At 30.3% G+C, this 17,044-nt stretch overlaps 3 protein-coding genes across 3 annotated transcripts; 2 read left to right on the forward strand and 1 right to left on the reverse strand.

Annotated features, from left to right (window-relative positions):
• Positions 1-3,905: 3,905 nt before the first annotated feature.
• LOC131171082 (uncharacterized) lies at positions 3,906-5,639 on the forward strand. The gene is made up of 2 exons (XM_058130536.1): positions 3,906-4,487; positions 5,163-5,639. Exons 1-2 carry the CDS (start codon positions 4,202-4,204, stop codon positions 5,516-5,518), a joined length of 642 nt encoding a protein of 213 aa, XP_057986519.1. The 5' UTR covers positions 3,906-4,201; the 3' UTR covers positions 5,519-5,639.
• Positions 5,640-10,543: 4,904 nt separating this feature from the next.
• On the reverse strand, positions 10,544-12,355 carry LOC131171372 (esterase-like). Its single transcript, XM_058131325.1, has 5 exons — positions 11,953-12,355; positions 11,619-11,828; positions 11,252-11,421; positions 10,917-11,178; positions 10,544-10,830 (listed from the first exon to the last, which is right to left on the reverse strand). Exons 1-5 carry the CDS (start codon positions 12,275-12,277, stop codon positions 10,577-10,579), a joined length of 1,221 nt encoding a protein of 406 aa, XP_057987308.1. The 5' UTR covers positions 12,278-12,355; the 3' UTR covers positions 10,544-10,576.
• A 2,930-nt stretch (positions 12,356-15,285) lies between these two features.
• On the forward strand, positions 15,286-16,572 carry LOC110640397 (putative F-box protein PP2-B12). Its single transcript, XM_021791690.2, has 3 exons — positions 15,286-15,647; positions 15,727-15,845; positions 15,923-16,572. Exons 1-3 carry the CDS (start codon positions 15,360-15,362, stop codon positions 16,386-16,388), a joined length of 873 nt encoding a protein of 290 aa, XP_021647382.2. The 5' UTR covers positions 15,286-15,359; the 3' UTR covers positions 16,389-16,572.
• The last annotated feature ends 472 nt before the right edge of the window (positions 16,573-17,044 follow it).

Genomic DNA, 17,044 nt, shown 5'->3' on the forward strand with positions numbered 1-17,044 from the left:
TCCACTGTGTCCATAAGGGTCCTAAGGACCACAACGTCACTTTTTACAGTTCGAAATTTGAGTTTAAAATGACTTCGCAGTCGTTCCCGAGGAGGTCACTTATCGCTGTGACTCTTAGCTCGTTTAACCTCTTATGTTCTGTTTTTCTTATTTATAGTTAACTAATTAAACATTATTAATTATTTGTGTTTATGGCTTCTCAAGTTGTCTTAAGTGTGGCCCTAATCTCATTAATTGTCCGGACCGACACCGGTCACCGGAACAGTGAAATATACCAGGCTATGCAACGGGGGTGTTACATAAACTCCCCGTTGGTAAGTCCATTTTATGGCCGGACTCTGTCCGGTTGATTTCTTGAAATTGGGCCCAAATGGGTCTTAGAGTTGGGTTAAGTGAATAGTTAGGCTTACTACGGGCCTCGGGGGCTTTAGGCTGGCCCAGGTCCTAGTACCGGTCCGACCCATGGGTTGGGTCGTGACATTAGAATCATACATTATGAAGATAGAAAAATATCTAAATTATTATGCAATTAACGCAATAAGTAAAACAATTAAAATTTAAAATTTTACCTTGCACAACAAATAGTTGATAGAACTTGATTTTTAATGATAATTGCGTGAAGATAATAATAAAAATTAATCATAAAAATTAATAAAAGAGATATTTTTATAAATATATTATTTGTATACAAATTAAAACAGAAATAGAATTAATGGTTTAATTTAAACTATAATGAATATGATTATTAAATATAATATAAGAATGCAATATAGATATAAAATATATGAAAGAGGAAGGAAATGTGAAGATACAATTAAATTAAATATAATGAAAAAGGAAAAAAAAAGAAGAAAAATAGTAATAAAATTTATAATTTTAATTATTTTATAAAAATAAAAAATTAAATATGTTTTTTTAATAGAATTATAAAATTGAATTTTTGCTATACTAGAATTTCTTTTAAATTATATTAATTATATAAGTTAATATTTTTTTATAAGTTAGACGGATATTTTTTTGTCTCTTAATAAGTTGCCTTTGAAATTAGTTATGATTCTTAATTACTTTTATTAATTTATATAAAAAATAAAATATAATTACATAAAAAAATCTAGCATATTTATAAATTTATCTTCTAATTCAAATATTTTAAATTCATCAATTTAAACTAAATTCTTGAAATTGATTATAATTTTATCTGATCAAATTAGTCAAAATTTCATAAAGTTCACAAAATTCTTATAGGCTAGTTTTCAAATTTGTCATTTGACGAATTTGTCAAAATTCATATGTTCTTTATTGTGCTTCATTTTAATCATAAAAGAAAGAAATGGGTGTAGAATTTTGTCATCAATGTGATAATATTCTAGAAAATTTTTTTTTTTAAAAGTCTCTTATTCCACTTTGGTTGCAGTTTATGTAGGGAACTATAATTTGGTTGAAAGCTTCCAACAAGAACCAGGGCTGTATAATTTAATTCAGTGTAGATTGAAACTCATAGATTCTAATTGACTTGTTTGTAGAAATGTTCAAACCTTCTGTTGAACAATCTTTCATGCTCACCTCACCTCATATAAAACAAATAGGTGTCTCACTATCACCTATTTCAATAGCTTGGGCTAACCATTACAAAGAGAGAGACCTTCATCTCTTTGGGTTTTCAAAGATGGTTACACCTAACCCCATTAATGAACAAATTGTCAATTACCCTAAATGCCTAAAAATTATTTAATTTTATTTTCAAGTCATCATAGAAATTTAATGGATCCAATGAGATTTTTTTTTTAATAAGAATTGAGAGAACAAAAATTTAAATCTAAATTTATCAGATGAGTAATATATCTTTAATCATTGGACTAAGCTAAGCCAAATGAAGAGTTATTAATATTATTATAGAATAAAAGAATGCTAGGAAAGAGAACAAAGACCTTAAAGTGTGGGAACTGTTGGTTGGGAGGGAAAAGGGCTAAGTTTGGAGCAAAGGGTATGGGGTCAAGAAGGAGACCCACAAATAATTCTCATATCTAAAGCATTGGTCCATTGATGGGAACTTGACTTGAAGCCAACCAATATAGAAACAGCCCTCCCTTCTCCCCATGTGGCCATTAGTTTGCTTGTTTCCATCACTTTTAAGAGCTCTTCTTTTAGGATTGTTTTCTACACACTCCAAAGGCTTTTTTCTTCTTCTTCTTTTCTTGTTAATAATATTAGATTCTCTTCTTCTCTTTTGTATATTCATACATTTATGTAACATGTCTCCACATCAGTGCTGTAAGCAGTGACATCCTTTTTTGTGTAGCACACTGTTTTAGAAAGTGAAGAGAAAACTAATAAAAGTGGGAGAGAAAATGTGATTTTAATATGCATTTTTCAATTCTAAAATGTTCAACATTTTTTTTATATAAATTATCATATATAAAAAAAATTTATATAAATGTATAAAAATGTTCATCCTTTTTACCTCACAAAGTTTTTCATTCTACTTGGCATGCTTTGGGCTGCTCAATTTTTTTTTCTAAATAATTAAAAAAAACTGTTCTAAAATATTAAAAAAATACAACTATTATAGCTAAAAAAAACAATAATTATGAATTGGAATTTATATTAAAATAAATTTAATAATAATTAAATTAAATATTTACATCTAGATCTTCATTCATTATATACACTTTAATTTATTTTATATAAATCTTGATATAAATATTTAATATAACAATATTTAACTTTTCTCATATAAGATTGAACTTATATTAAATATATCAAGATTAATTATGTCTCTACTTTTTATATAAAAAAGTTGATAAAATTTAAAATAAATATTTATATTGAGAATTGTACATTCATTAACTTAATTATATATTTATATTAATTAATTTTATATATAAATTTCCATATAAATATTTAATTTAAAAATTATTAGACTATTTTTATATAAAATTAAAATTTTACTAAGGACCCATTTTGTAAAAAGAAAACTCACGTAGAAAAAGTGAGTAGTTGCTAAAATTATAAGAAAAGTAAAATTTTTATGCGAAAGAAAATTATGATTTTTCTAATAAATTTTTTACATAGAAAATTATTACATTTTTACTATTGCATATATATCTATATTAAATAACTAAAATTATATTAAAAATTAACTATTACAAAAAAATAAAGAGTATTGAGAAAAAATAAAGAAATTATTACTATTTTTCACTCAATTTAAATAAAAAATAAAATGATTCAAAATGCATTTTTTACACAAATTCTTATAATTTCTTTCATTTCTAGTTTTTCTTCTTATAAAATAGTGAAATTGGACTTCAAATTTTTTATTCATTTTTTTAAGATTTTTTTTTCTTTCCTCTACTATTTTCTTCTCTCTTTCTCTGACTATAAAACAGGAAACAGGCCCAAAAAAATTAAAATCAAGGCAAGAAAAGTTAACGGAGATAAGTGGGAACTTTCAAGAAATCAGTTTCAATAAAAGCATCCATCAACTTTTTGTAGTTTCAAAATCAATTGGGAGTTGCAAATTTTGACTTCAGCCTTAGACCCATTCCAAAGTTGATGCCTTTTCATCTTCAAATTCCACCACATATGCCCTTTGCCATACAGATGAGGGCTTTTTTTTTTTTTTTTCATTCAATTTGAAGGAACACTTAAACCACAATTACCATACAGAACATTCATGTATAATCTAGGATAAATGTAGTCCTATTTCTTTATTCAGAAAGTTTTCTTTGGACTTGCTTTGGATAAATGTGAAAATTGAATAAAAAGAGAAGTAAATTAATGAAATTCAAATAAAAAAGGTAAATTTACATAAAATACTAAAAAAATAAATTTATCAATAAAAATAAAATTGATTATTATATAAATAAAAATATATTTTATAATATTTTTAACCCCTTTGATCCAATCAAATTGATCCATTTAGGAATGACCTATATATATAATACCATGAAAAAGAAAATACCAAATTCTCTAGATATGGATACCAAAAACACTACCCTCCCCATCACATTGTCCAAATTGAAAAATTAGTGGGCCATTCTCTACGCTTACATTTGTTTATGAAGTACATAAAAAATAAAATAAAAATCTCTGCAGCATATATACATATACATTTCTTCATTCTGCCAACAATTTTTCCCTCTCACAAGTCCACCCCTTCCAGATTCAGTCTCTTCTTTCATTTTCTCTGGAACTATAAACCATGAATGGTTATAGAGAAGACAATTCTTGCTGCTATTTCCATCCCAAAGAGGTTGTTACAGGGGTTTGTCCTCTATGCCTAAATGAGAGGCTCCTTATATTGGCTGCAAAGCAAGGCCAGCTTCCATCATCTAGACCTAATCAAGCCTTCACTACTCCAACCAGGAAGCCTTCCATCAGCCTTCCTAAGATCTTTGCTTTGGGTTCTCTTCTCAATCGGCTTGAATTTCGCCATTGGAAATCTGATAATAACTCCGATAAATCTGATGCCTCCACCAGTCCAGAAGGTATGCACATGTCTTGTATGTCGTTGTTTTCTTGTTATAATAGTTCGTAGTACCATTTTGCAAGAGTTTTGCAGTCCTTGAAATTCCATAAAACAAAAGGGAAAAACTGAAATATGACGTGAAATTGTGTCTCTATATGCTGAATTATTGCTTGTATATCAGTGTAACGACAAAAGTAGAGTTTCTTTCCACAGAAGTAAGGGTGGCAGATGGAGATGAAAGAATCCTATTCTCATTTTTTAATTAATTAAGAAACTGCAACTTAGCAAACTAGCAATTTGGGGATTGTTAATTTCCTACATGGGTTATCAGTATCTCATAAAATGCAAGTATAATTAATATTAATGCATTTTGGTCATGCAAAGAGAGAATTTAAAATCTGAAGTGGGGACCCTTTGGTTGTCAATTTAATGTCGTTTCTTGCTCATCATGTTCCTTTAATTAGCATGTAATATATGGTAAATAGTGCAGAGTCTCCACATATACGTATTTGTTTTTATTCATAGATGTTGATGAAAAAAGAAAATGAGAAAAATATGCTTACAAACAGATGGTTTTATTAAAACAATTAATTAAACATGTTGACAACTTTAATTTCTTTCATTAATTCCGTATGATTTGAAAATGGAAACCCATAATCTCACACTAGGCTTGAATGCTTTTATTTTTTTGCAGAGTCCTTCATATCAATAAAGTTTGAAGAGAATGGAGCTGCCTCATGGGAAAAGGGCACTGTCTCTAATAAGGTCACTCTGGAGCAATGCGCAAAGTCCTGGAACCATGATTTGAGCAAGGAAAACAAGGATGCCAAACAAGCCAAAGACGCTAAGGAGACAATGAGTGTGATAGAGCATGCAAAACCGCGTGGCTCTCTGAGATGGAGAAAACGGATTGGCCATCTATTCCAAGTCATCAGATGGAAGAGGTCTAACAAAGGAAACAATGTGTGCCACGTGGGAACCAAGGTTGAAGGAGTCAAGGTGAGGAAAGGTTGGATAAGGACTCTGACAAAGAGGAGAACCAAAGAATAAAATAGAGAAGAAAGAATTTGCATAGAAAATGACACTATCCTTTTCCCTCCAGTTGAGCCTCTCTTTGGACTGTAAAGTTCTCTATTATTGAGATAGTAAGAGTCAAAATGCTTTACTTTTCTATTATTACTCTTTCCTAACTAGCTACAAAAAAGCTTGGCTTTGAGATTCTCCATTTTCTTTCTTTTCGTCATTTTTCATGTTTATAAACACTACAGGTTAACAGATTATTTTGGGTATTTGTAATGTGTTAATTAGTTTCAAGGTTAACTAACTTCCATTGTTGATAATGTTATCATTGGATATATTCACAGCTAATAATCCAAATGAAAACAGCTTCTGTGCAGAGAGGATAAAACTACATATATCAACTTTTCTTACTGTCCATAAGTATGAGATGTTTTATGCACTGAGTCACTTTCTTTTAATATGAAAAAGATTAAGAATTTAAAGCGAGGCCGCTTCCAGCCTTCCTCCTCCAAAAAAAAAAAATAGCAGTAAAACTGCATCAGCCCATGTTAGGTGCACATTTAAAGTGGGAAACAATGCTGCATACAAAGGCCCTAATTGCATAGTGTTGAAACTTGTTTTATAGTTGTCTTGTCTTGGGGGGAACATAATATATCTTGCTCCTTCTAATGGGATTGTAAAGTTCTATCAAATTGTTGATTATGTGTTTGATGAATAAGAAAAAAGGGCTCATTTTTATTATCATGATCACTCCATATATTTTCGTCCCCACCCCACGTATGGCCCTTTTCTTTTCCTTTACTTTTACTGTATTTGCAAAGCAGGCCAAAGAAGCCTCATTTGTTGCTTAGTGCCCTTCACTAGTATATATACGTATTGTAGTGCCCCAGTTGAAAGCTAGCCAGCCTTGAGGCACAGGACCATTTTCCCTATAGGAATAGGACCACAACGAATGTTAAGAGAAGCCACATATACAGTGGCGAAAATGACAAGTCATTTATCTTTCTAAATCCATCAATAACAATACAAGAAGAAGATGGCGAGGATCCAGCATTTGTAATTAAGAATATATGCCTGATAGGAAATTGCTAATTCCACTTCTCGATCGGAAGTGTCAACATAGTATTGACATTTTATAATAATATTGAGTATTCTGATCGACACAACCATCAATTGTTGTGGTGCAAGTGTGAAAGTTGGGGATAATGTGAGCATGTGAATGTACTATAAGGGGTTGAGTATAAAAGAAGTTGAGAATCTAGAATGAATAGAGGACCCCTAACTCTGTCATCCACCAAAAAATATAAAGAAAAGCTTTCTTTAGTTGTAGGATATAAAAGGGATTATAGCTTCTAGGTACTGTGCAAAATTAAGTCAAAAAACTTTTGGGAGACACATTGTTTTGTCACAGCTCATACAGATGGGAAACTCCTATCCACATATCCAAAGTGTGTCCATAAATAATAGCATTTTAGACTTTAGAAACTTTGGTGGACCTCTGCCTAAACTCCCCTCCCTCCTCTCTCTTTAATTTCATACATGAATCCTACCTATTTTATCCAAATCCAAATCAATTGAAGTTAATTTTAGATAAGGAGTAGTGTGAATGAATGGCTGGGTTCTGACATCCTCTTTCTTTAGCATTTTCAAGCTGAACAGTTCACATGAGTGTCTTTTCTATTGTTTTGCAGCTATCACTTGGCCTTAATTAGGCATGTTATTTTAAATTAATTTAGCTTCTTTATAGAGAGCTAAAGCATCTTTATTACTATCTTTTAACCGACTTGTTAGCCAACAATCTGTTCAAATTAAACTAGGGTTTTATTCTATATATTTTTACAAAAATAGTTTATATAGAACATGATGCTAACCTTCCTTTTTTTTTTGTATTAAGACTTCATTTTGAATAAATTATTTGTTAATAAAAAAAAAGAATTAAATTCTTTCATTCTAAACATGAGAATTTATTTTTTTTAAAAAAAATAATTACATTGAATTCTTGTAAAATTCTAATTTTCAAATAGAGTAGATATTTGATCGCAAAATTACTAATTCAATTACCAATATACTTGTGCATAATTTACATCAAGAAGGTATATTAGCATATAAATAATATCTTTATAGAAAACAAACACGACATTTTAAGTAGGACAATTGTTTCTAGCTTCCTCAACTCTTTTCTGATGTGATCTCTTGTGCCATTGTTTTCAAAAGCAAGAAGGAATACATGTTACATCTACTCAATGTGAAGAAGAAGAAGAAAAGGGGCAGAGAGGTGGGTCTGTCGGTGGCCACATTATAGTTAGTTGAATCGCTGTCGTGGGACAATTCCTATTTGTTGATGTGGGTTATGATGTGATAAAGGAAAGTCTTCATGCATTCATTGGTCTATCTCTTGAGTTTTTCTTCTTTTAGCATAATGGAGACAGTAAGAGAGAAGAGAAGGGCAGAGAATAAGCCTTGTGCATGTGAAAATTTATCTGATAAGACATTTTTCTTTATTATCTGCTGACTGAAACTCCTCTCTCATCACAGTCTGAAAGACGAGTAGTGTGATGTATCATATGTACTTTGGACTACCCAACATATTTTTCTTTTTCTTTTTGAGATACAATTATAGGAAGAAACTTTTTTAATAAAAAAAATATTTTTGGAAGAATTAAATTATTTTTGGAAGTGGGTTTGAATTGAATTTTTTTTTTTTCTTGATTTTGGTATGATTTTGCGTGGCTAATTTTAGTTTCTTCAAGAGCTAGGGCAATGTTAAAATATTAACTGTAATACATATTAGAAATTTAAGTCGAACATTAAAATACATATAATAAGGTGTTTAACATGTTATTAATCCTTAAAAAAAACATGTTATTAAACTTTTTTTTTATTATTTCAATGTGGATATAAATTATCATTAAAAACTTTAAAAATAAGTAGAGTTAGAGGTGAGAAATAAGATGTGAATTTGAATTAAGCCATTTTAAGATTAAATTAATTTAGATTATTCATCAAGTATGTAAAAAGGATTTCGGATCATACTTAGATGAATTTCTTGCAGGCATTGCTTCTTACCCGTATTTTGACTTAGAGTCACTCATCAATAATCAAGTGCATGGTATTTTTGTGTCATTAGCTTTTTAATCAAGTGTTATAATTAATTGTGCAAATCAAAGATTTCTCTCTATTAATGAGATTGAATTACCAGCATGATGCAATTATCAATAGAGAAAAACTAACTTCTCTCATCACGGTCTAAATCCAATTCATATTTTTCCATTAGCGATGAATAATCCAATATTTAGTTAATTTTGCCTCACAATGATAGATAGAGTTGACGTCAAAGAATCAATATTTAATTTTCATTCAATTGCACCTATTTAAGCTTTTATTTGAGATTCTAAATTTGTATTTATAGTTATCAAGTTGAGCTTAGTATTTCGAGTATCTAATTAAGTCGGGTTCAAGCTTGGTTAAATTGAATTGAATTTTGAGTTTTAGAATTGAGTTAGAATTGTGTTGACTTGACTTGGTTTGATTACACCTCTAAACCTTACATCATACATCCACCTCTTAGAACAATTTTGCCAAGGGTTAAGCCACCTAGTTATACACTTGCTCCTATCTTTGGAACCACCACTTCTGCCTCTAAAATAAATTTTAATAGATGTTCTTGAATTTTAAAGGTTGTAATAGAATTGTCTTTGAACTTAAAAGTGTAACATAAAATCTCTTGGATTTTGAAATTTTTTACAATAAAATGTTTTTGACTCCTAATAGCTGGTTTATACAATTTAGAATAGCGGTGATATGAACAATTCTCTCTCATCTATATGACGACAAACAGATAAAATTTTCTTCATGTATTAACCATTAAAGAATCTCAACTGTAACAAAAAATGAAACTCTAAATGTATGACACCTAATTAGAGGGACTTTATCTTCGAAAAACAACAGTTGTCACGTTATTGCCACTATTGATTATTCATATCAGCGTGTTATTTATAAATTGACTATTGAGAATTAAAAGAATTTTATTATGCAAAATTTCAAAATTTATAAAATTTTATATTATATTTTTAAGTTTAGGCCTCTAAAATTCAAGACAACTCATGAAATTTATCCTGTATCTCTCTGAACCTAGCAATTTTTACTCCTGTCTTTCCTTTAGTTTAGCTCTTTCACCTACTAGAAATTGGTTCCACATCAGTTTCCTAGCACACAACACCACAAGTCCTATCGTTTCAATTAACATGTATCCATGACTCACCACTAAACCTAGTGCCACTATTCCGAATAGCAAACGCTGGCGACAGAGCTTTGATGATCAGAATCTTGAGTGGATTCAAAATCATCATGTCCCACTCTTCGTCGTAAGTTAGCGTTTTGGTGGGGAGAGATTTATTAAGGTTTCTGGTGTCATTCCAGTGATACAAAGACTAAAGCTGATGTTAAATGAAATTTACGTGTATTCAGAAATTATTGTACAAGGGAATTGTCTTTGAATTAGACTCTACTACTGCATTAGATTGGGTTAATGACTTGGGGCAAAAGACCATCGAATTTGTAAAATATTGTCAATATCATTGATTGCCTTAAGCCACTTATACAATGCTACTTCTTTCATTTCAATCCTTGAGAATTTAATGGGCTTGCAGACTCACTTGCAAAAGAAACCGCTAGAAGATCTTCATATTTCATTGCTCGGCTTGATAATGATCCTGGACCAATCACATAAGGTTTTGCTAGAAATATAGAATGTTTTTTATGGAGTTGCTGCTCACATTTTGTATTATCGCTGCATTGCTTGTTATGTATTTTTCAGGATTTTTCACTTAACTTACAAGTCTCGTGTAGGGTGTTTTTGAGTTAATTTAAGACTTGTCACGTCAAAATTTTCCTCTTTTTTTAATAAAATTAATTTAAAGCTACCAATGAGCTTTTAACTTAATAATATTAGACGTGAATTGTACTAAAAAAATAACTCAGGGTTAAAAAAAAGAAAAAAAAATGCAGAAATTTGATTATTTTGGTTTCTTTAGGCGCTAGAGTTTTAATCAAGATTTCTAATTATTCATTTAAGTCAGAAAGCATTAATTATAACATACAAGACATATTCAAGGGAATAGGCGGATGAGAAAAGGCTCCTGTAGAAATTTGATCAAAAACAAACTTGTTGGCTGCCTCAGTATAGTGAATTCCATCCCAATTTACTCGAACTGATGGACGATCACATGAACCTACAACTACTTCACTTCCATTCACTATAATTTTTTCTCCACATCCTGCACTATCGTTGAAGTTGTACATTCCCCCATACCCACAACATGCTATTAGTGGAAGCTCAAAACCTGCACAAATTAATCAAATTCAATACAAAATAAGATTAATATATTATGTTTTTTCAACTTCTAATTTATTCTATTGGAGAATTTACCATGTTTTTTGGGTGAGCTGAATAAAGAGTACTTGACAGAATAGACATCAACATATATGAATGCAGCCGAAGGAAAATTCTTCCTGAGTTGAATTATGGACTCATTCAACTTTGCATTAAAAAACTGAGCTACTTCATTGTAAGGTTTTGCACAGCCTGCATCGTCCTTTTCTGCAGGAAAATTAGCTAAAATATAAGGAAGACAACCAATTGGTCCTGTGTTGTGAATCCAAAATGTTCTGGCTCCCAAGTCGTAGATATTCTGCATCAAACACACACCATTGATAACCTTAATTTAAAAATAAAAAAAAGGCATCAAGTGTTATATATAATACCTCAATATTTGCTGAGAACCTGTTCACAATATCCGGGACAGATGCAATCACTTCCTCAATTGTCAAATTGCTCAACAATCCATCTCCAATATCATTTTGACCAATATCGAATGTGTACAAAGCTTTTGGAAAATATTCTTCCTTTGGCATCAATTTTGCAAATACACCGCCTTTCATGCAAATATATTAATATATATTAGAGGGCTTGTGATCTAGAGGTCATGAGTTCGAGCTATGAAAATAGCCTCTACAAAGCAGGCTAAAGCTGAGAACAACAACCCTCCTAAGTGTGTGGGATGTTTTGTGCATTAGGTCACTTTCTTATGTCTTAAAAAGTAGGAAATTAATGCATATAAAACATATCTACCTTGTTTCCTTATCATTTGTGATTTGAGCTTAAATTGCAAGAATTGCAGGAATTGCACGTCAAGAGAGAATGGACTAGATATACCATGAGGTATAATACTAAATGGTATTCTGATGGTGGATCCTGCGGCTGCAAAATTCGCCCCACGGCTGAAGTTTGTCCCCATGGAATCAAGATATGCACTCATGTATGGATGATTCAAACTCTTGGCTGAGAAAAACACAGTTTATTTAAAACTTCAAATTGTCAGATCACATCCATTTAATCATCAATAATTAACCCTTACAAATTATACTTAAACAAACTTAAAACTAGACAATATGTGAATCCTTACTAATAAAATCTATTATCAGTCTTCCATCAGAATACCTCCCTGCCGGCATGTGAAAATAAGTCTCTCCATAAGGAGGGTTAGGGGGAATAAAGGCAGCTGGCATTGCACCGGTATCAGAATTCGAGTCACCGAAGTTAAAGATTGCCGGAAACTCACAGCTTTTCAAAGCAAATATAGGGTTCAAAATGGTAGCAAAAGCAACAAAAAGAATGAAAAAAGAAGAGAAAGTGATGAAATAAGAATTGTTTGTGCCAGAAAACTCCATGTTAATTGCAAAGCAAAATTGAGATAATGAAAGCTGGAGAATGAAGGCTGTGTTATGCATTTATAAAAATCAAGGGGCTTTTGTCTTTAATATCTTGATCATATGGGGTTAAGATTTTGCGCAAATTTTTTATGAACAATACAGCTTCCTTGTCCCATCAGTGTGTCATTTGAGTTAAAAAGGAGAATATGTAATATAGCAGACGTTACTCCCAATTTGTTCAGGGCCCAAGGGAGGAATTAATTAATTAAGTATTAAGCGTGCACTTTTTGCTTTGATCAAGAAACTTGATCTCCAACGATTCTTTCAAGATTTGGCATTTATTTGTTTCAAAAAAATAATTTACATATAAAAAATATTTTCTATGAAAAATATTATAAAAAAATATTATTATTTAATTATATAAAAGAATATCATTATTTAGTTGTAATATTAATCTAATAATATATTTATATTATGTATATATAAATAATTTTTATATTTTAATAAGATTATTAAAGTTTAGAAAATAAAAATGACTTTACCTTTTGAAAAGGGAAAATTATTTTTTTTAAATGATTTAATTTTTTATTTAATTAAAAAAATATTTTTATTAATTCTTTTTTTAATATTTAAATGTTAAAAAATATAAAAAAATATTTTTTAATAAAACAAACAGAGAGATTGAATTAATTCCATATATAGTTAATTTAATCTATTTTTGTTGTATAGTTGTTGAAAAATGATTGTAGCAATGTCACACTAAATTACAAGTTCCAATAGAGTTTGAGAAATCAGGAAATTAATAAAATTTTATATATTGATTTGTTAAGTGAGTTGCCAACTAGCTAATCATAATATGGTGTGGTTCTGATTTTGATTTTATTTTTATCTAGAGATCATAATTAAATTAAAATTTTCATTATGGTTTTAGTTGAATTTTTTTTAATATTTCAGTTCTTATTCAATTAAACTCTCAATACTTCAATTTTAGTTTAATTTAACACTATTCTAGTTTGAGTTTTAATTTTTAAAATAATTTTATATAATTATTTCAATCATATACTGAGTTGCTATGAATTTCTTGGATACTAGATTTGGCTAGATTGAGAGTCTGCTAAAGATCAAAGAACATGTAAAGGCCGATAATGATGGACAACCACTCCGACACTCAAGTCAGTAATTGGATTATGGTTTGAGTATTTAGTATAATAGGGGTAAGAGTATTATTTGCGTACCTATTTTTGTAGCTTTACTTTGTTTATATAGTGATTGATTTGGATAGAATATTGGCCAGATCTTTGCCAATTCTCCTTTTAAGTTGTAACGGTAATTATTCTCAAATTATGTTGGGAATTTAGGAGTGATCAGTGGCGTAATCGATAGCGCGATCTTCGTCTGGTTTAAACTCAAAAAGGTACCAATCTCTTTGATTTGCAAGATCTCTCAAAATAGCTTGGAACACTCTTAGAGATCTCAAAGCTCCAATCTTCAAGCATCGAGTTTTGAGCTCAGATGGGTGAGCTCTATCCAGTTTCGAGTTCGGATAGTCGGGCTTTGTCTGATTCAAAGCTCGGTTTATTAGCCTTTTATATCATGTACCTAAATTATCATCTAAGTTTTAAAATTAATTGTTAATACAAAATATATCATATAATGTATATTTTAATTATTTATTAATTAAATAATTTTAAATATAAGGTATACATATAATTAAGAATAAAGAAAATTATATAATATAATAGTATTTTATAATAAAGAATTATAAAGTGATTTATTATATTTATAATTAAAATAATTAAGAAAATATAAAAATAATAAATATAATATTAGATTATATATATTTTATAATTATAATCTATGTAATATATATATATATAATCGATTCTCAAATAAAAATAGGTTAATATGATTTAGGCATGATTTCAATTCAATTTTTAATAAAAATCAAAATCGAATTAAAATGATAAAATAGGTTCAATTTCAATACAATACTGATACATTTAATACCTCAATTGATTCACAACCTTCAAAACCGCGTATGCTCCTGATCACAATTATTAAGCTAAAGTTTTAGTTAGATATCGTGCATTTTGCTATTATCATAAATCTCATTTTTTTCGTTTAATTAAATCGTAATGCGAAATTTTTATATTAAATCATAATTCGAATCCATAAGAGATATATACAAAATTTATGCTACATAAAATAACACAACCATCACCTTCAATACTTTAACACGTTTTATTAGGTCCTTGAAAAAACTCAACTAGATGTGTAAAGAAGTCAAGTTACTCAAGAGATACTCAATTTCAACTCAAAAAATAGTAGAAAAGTAAAAATTGAATTGAACTCGAACCCAACTCAAAAAATATTATAAAATATAATAGTATTCTGAATTATAAAGTTATTTAATGTATTATAATTAAAATTATTAAAAAATATAAAATAAAATAAAATATAATAATATTATTATATATAATTACATTAATATATATATATATATTTAATACAGTTCTGATTTAAATTTTAGTGAAGAATTAAATCAATAAAATAAGTTCAGTCGATTGATTCAACACAGTTCTTCGATTTGATTAAGTATCCCTTGTATCTTAGTCACTAGGCTAAAGTTTTAGCAAATCATAGTAAGATAGGTATCATCGATAATAAAAAGCTACGCAGTTGAAACAACATCGAAGTTGATTATGGAACTGAAAACAATAAAACGAAATAGAAACTACATTATACCTCCACGCGGTTGCCAGAAAGTTGCATAGCAAAACGGAGGTTGTCGACCACTGCCAAAAACTATTTCAGGTGGGTCATTTTTAAATTTAATTTATTTAAATTATTTTAAGTTAAAATATAAAATAGATTCTAATTTTTTATAATAATTTTAGGTAATTTTTTATAACAATTTTTTTTTAATCCTTTTGTGTTAAGCAAGAATACTTTCTAGGAAATCCAGATGGGCGTATGTATTCTTTATTCTGATGCTTAACTGCTAAGATTAGGACTTTAGTATAAAGCATTTTAAAAGAAATAACTTCATTGTTAAGCTTTCCCTAACAAGGCCCAGGCCTTCTCTTTATATGCAAAGATTATTTTCCCTTCGACTTCTCATTCCAACCCCAAAACATCAAAACAATCATTTCAATTTACAATGGACGCTAGCCAAGGAACAGGCATCTCGGCGTTGCCCGAAGGTTGCATATCAAACGTCCTGTCGTTTACAAGTCCTTACGATGCCTGTACTTTGTCCGTCGTCTCTTCTTTGTTCAATAATGCCGCTGAATCCGACACCGTTTGGGAGAGATTCCTGCCAACGGATTTTCAGTCAATTATCTCCCGCTCCCTTGATCATCAATCTCTATCGGCTTCTTCCTCTTCCAAGAAACAACTCTATTTCAGACTCTGCCAAAACCCAATCCTCATCGACGATGGCAAAAAGGTACATTTTGGTTCTTTTATTCAACTTCAATCTTTGGTTCTGAGTTACGTAATTTAATTTGAACATATGCATGGATTAGAGTTTTACGTTGGACAAATGGACTGGGAAGAAATGTTACATGCTTTCTGCAAGGGACCTCACCATTGTCTGGGGCGATACTCCTACTTATTGGAGATGGGTATCCGACCCGGATTCCAGGTCACTCTCTCTCCGTGTTTTTTTGCCGATTTTGTTTTTCATCTATTTTTATGATTTTTGAAACTGGTTGCAAACAGATTTAAAGAAGTGGCTGAGCTTATCAGTGTATGTTGGCTTGAAATCTGTGGCAAAATTAATACCCAAATGTTGTCGCCAGCCGCAATGTATACAGCTTACTTGGTGTTCAAATTAACAAAAGAAGCTTATGGCTTACAATCCCATCCTGCAAAGGTCAGTGTGGGACTTGCCGGAAGTGAGAGCTTTACGCGTAGTGTATTTTTGGACGTAAAAAGAGAACAGAGAAGGGGTTCATTTAACCGCAGAGGGAATTTCGGGTTGCTAGCATCTGTGCCGAATGCAGGAAGCGATGGCGGATATCCTAAAGAGAGAGCAGACGGGTGGCTGGAGATCAAATTGGGCGAGTTTTTTAACAAGGAAGGCGAAGATGGGGAATTGGAGATGAGTGTTTTGGAGTTGAAAGGTGGTCACTGGAAAGGTGGTCTGGTTGTTCAAGGGATAGAGATCAGGCCAATCAGAGAGTGAAAATGTTGGTACTTCATATCTATTTTGCAATGAAAACGTCTGAATGCGGACATTCGCATGATTACTAGATAGAGTGAGAGATCTATGAGATGGGATAGAGCTACCTCTCTTACTATTATGTACATCAGTGGAAAAAGAAAATTTCCTGTGAGATTATATATCTGAGCAAAGTATCATTATCTTCTCTTCCTTTGCCTTATTTACTACCAAGTTACCAATTTTTGTTAAAGGAATGCATAGAAACTATCTTCTGAGATTATAATGTTGAATTCTATATCTGTATCACTCTGAATTGACCGGAGAATGCAACATACGTTGGTTGTACTTGTAGTGGTAGGACAACTTGAAGATAGAGGGGGCCATAATTATGGACGATCAATTTCTTTAATTTACTTTATGAAATTAAGTTTGTCCACTAGCTTTATTGACACAAATAAAAAGGAAAAAAAGATAAAACTTATAAGTAGAAAATGTGCGTATGAGAAAAAGGAAAAATTGTGATTATTTGAAAATGAGAATGAGAAGAGATGAAAGTTAAAAAAGGAAGAGATAAAGAAAAAAGAGAGAATAATGTTTTTTAATAGATAGATTTATATTCTTTTTAGATTAAATTATTTATTTTAAAAAATTAAAATAGTAGGTGCATGTTTATGGTG

This window comes from Hevea brasiliensis, chromosome 12 (genome assembly GCF_030052815.1).
Source record: "Hevea brasiliensis isolate MT/VB/25A 57/8 chromosome 12, ASM3005281v1, whole genome shotgun sequence".
In the NCBI taxonomy this organism is placed as follows: Eukaryota; Viridiplantae; Streptophyta; class Magnoliopsida; order Malpighiales; family Euphorbiaceae; genus Hevea; species Hevea brasiliensis.

What these genes read in the sequence shown, in the direction of transcription:
- LOC131171082 (XM_058130536.1), top strand. Translation starts at nt 4,202, where the DNA reads ATGAATGGTTATAGAGAAGACAATTCTTGCTGCTATTTCCATCCCAAA. An exon ending in TGCCTCCACCAGTCCAGAAG is followed by an intron (nt 4,488 to 5,162) that starts GTATGCACATGT and finishes ATTTTTTTGCAG; the next exon opens with AGTCCTTCATATCAATAAAG.
- LOC131171372 (XM_058131325.1), bottom strand. Translation starts at nt 12,277, where the DNA reads ATGCATAACACAGCCTTCATTCTCCAGCTTTCATTATCTCAATTTTGC. An exon ending in ACTGATAATAGATTTTATTA is followed by an intron (nt 11,829 to 11,952) that starts GTAAGGATTCAC and finishes TGTTTTTCTCAG; the next exon opens with CCAAGAGTTTGAATCATCCA. An exon ending in ACAAATGATAAGGAAACAAG is followed by an intron (nt 11,422 to 11,618) that starts GTAGATATGTTT and finishes TTTGCATGAAAG; the next exon opens with GCGGTGTATTTGCAAAATTG.
- LOC110640397 (XM_021791690.2), top strand. Translation starts at nt 15,360, where the DNA reads ATGGACGCTAGCCAAGGAACAGGCATCTCGGCGTTGCCCGAAGGTTGC. An exon ending in TCATCGACGATGGCAAAAAG is followed by an intron (nt 15,648 to 15,726) that starts GTACATTTTGGT and finishes TGCATGGATTAG; the next exon opens with AGTTTTACGTTGGACAAATG. An exon ending in GTATCCGACCCGGATTCCAG is followed by an intron (nt 15,846 to 15,922) that starts GTCACTCTCTCT and finishes GGTTGCAAACAG; the next exon opens with ATTTAAAGAAGTGGCTGAGC.